Raw genomic sequence first — 877 nt, 5'->3', positions numbered from 1 at the left:
CCCCGCCTGCAACCATCACAACAACAATCAAGCCGCCAACACGACAGCCACCAGCAATGATGATGCCACGACGGAAGGAATACCCAAACAAGAAGGCACGCCTGCTGTTTGGTGGCGCTGCTGCTGCTGCTGCGGCTGCGGCTGCGGCGGCGGCGGCAGCTGCGGCTGCTGCTGCTGCTGCTGCTGCTGCTGCTGCTGCTGCTGCTGCTGCGGCGGCGGCGGCGGCTGATGATGATGATGATGATGATGATGGTGCTGCTGCTGCTGCTGCTGCTGCTACTACTAGTGCTACTGCAAGATGGTGGAAGAAGCAGCCACCAGCAGTTGTCAACCACAGATCCACTGCCCGAGGCCACCACCGTGACCCACAAAGAAGGTATAGATATATAGAGAGGCAGCAGGCTGTATATTATAGCTTTCTTCCTTACACACACATACATACACACATACATACATTCACACACACACATACATACATTCACACATACGCTATGTTTACCGCTAGGACTTAGGGTTACATATGTATAACCTGTAGGTTTTTTTATATAACACCTCTCTCCGTCTGTGTGTGTGTGTGTGTGTGTGTATATATCTGTAGGGTTGGCAAAAATACTATATTGATTTTCCCAAATAGTATAGTATAGTATGAAATAGTACTATATATAGTAATATAGTACTATGATACTATTACTATGCAGGTACAAGCTCCCTGTAGAAGGGGGGTGTACGACCAACCGTTGTACCTGAAAATTACACCGTTGGAAAGGTCTTCTTTTGTTCTTTCTAAATATTTACTTAGACATGAGAAAGCAGATCGCTGTGGTCATCCAGATCACTTTTTGTTAGTTCGGTGCCCGGTAGGTGGACCCCAAACCCC

The 877-nt window shown here is 48.1% G+C and overlaps 1 protein-coding gene across 1 annotated transcript in view; it reads left to right on the top strand.

Annotated features, from left to right (window-relative positions):
• Positions 1–692: 692 nt before the first annotated feature.
• The window catches only part of VOLCADRAFT_92673 (uncharacterized protein), a gene marked incomplete at both ends in the record, with an annotated part of 4,161 nt that continues 3,976 nt past the window's right edge, over positions 693–877 (top strand). Inside the window, one exon of the mRNA XM_002952060.1 lies at positions 693–698. Within this exon, the coding sequence (XP_002952106.1) occupies positions 693–698 (6 nt within the window). The remainder of the gene's footprint in view (positions 699–877) is intronic.

Source organism: Volvox carteri (genome assembly GCF_000143455.1).
Source record: "Volvox carteri f. nagariensis unplaced genomic scaffold VOLCAscaffold_27, whole genome shotgun sequence".
Lineage (NCBI taxonomy): Eukaryota > Viridiplantae > Chlorophyta > Chlorophyceae > Chlamydomonadales > Volvocaceae > Volvox > Volvox carteri.
This window is presented reverse-complemented; position numbering and strand designations above follow the sequence as displayed.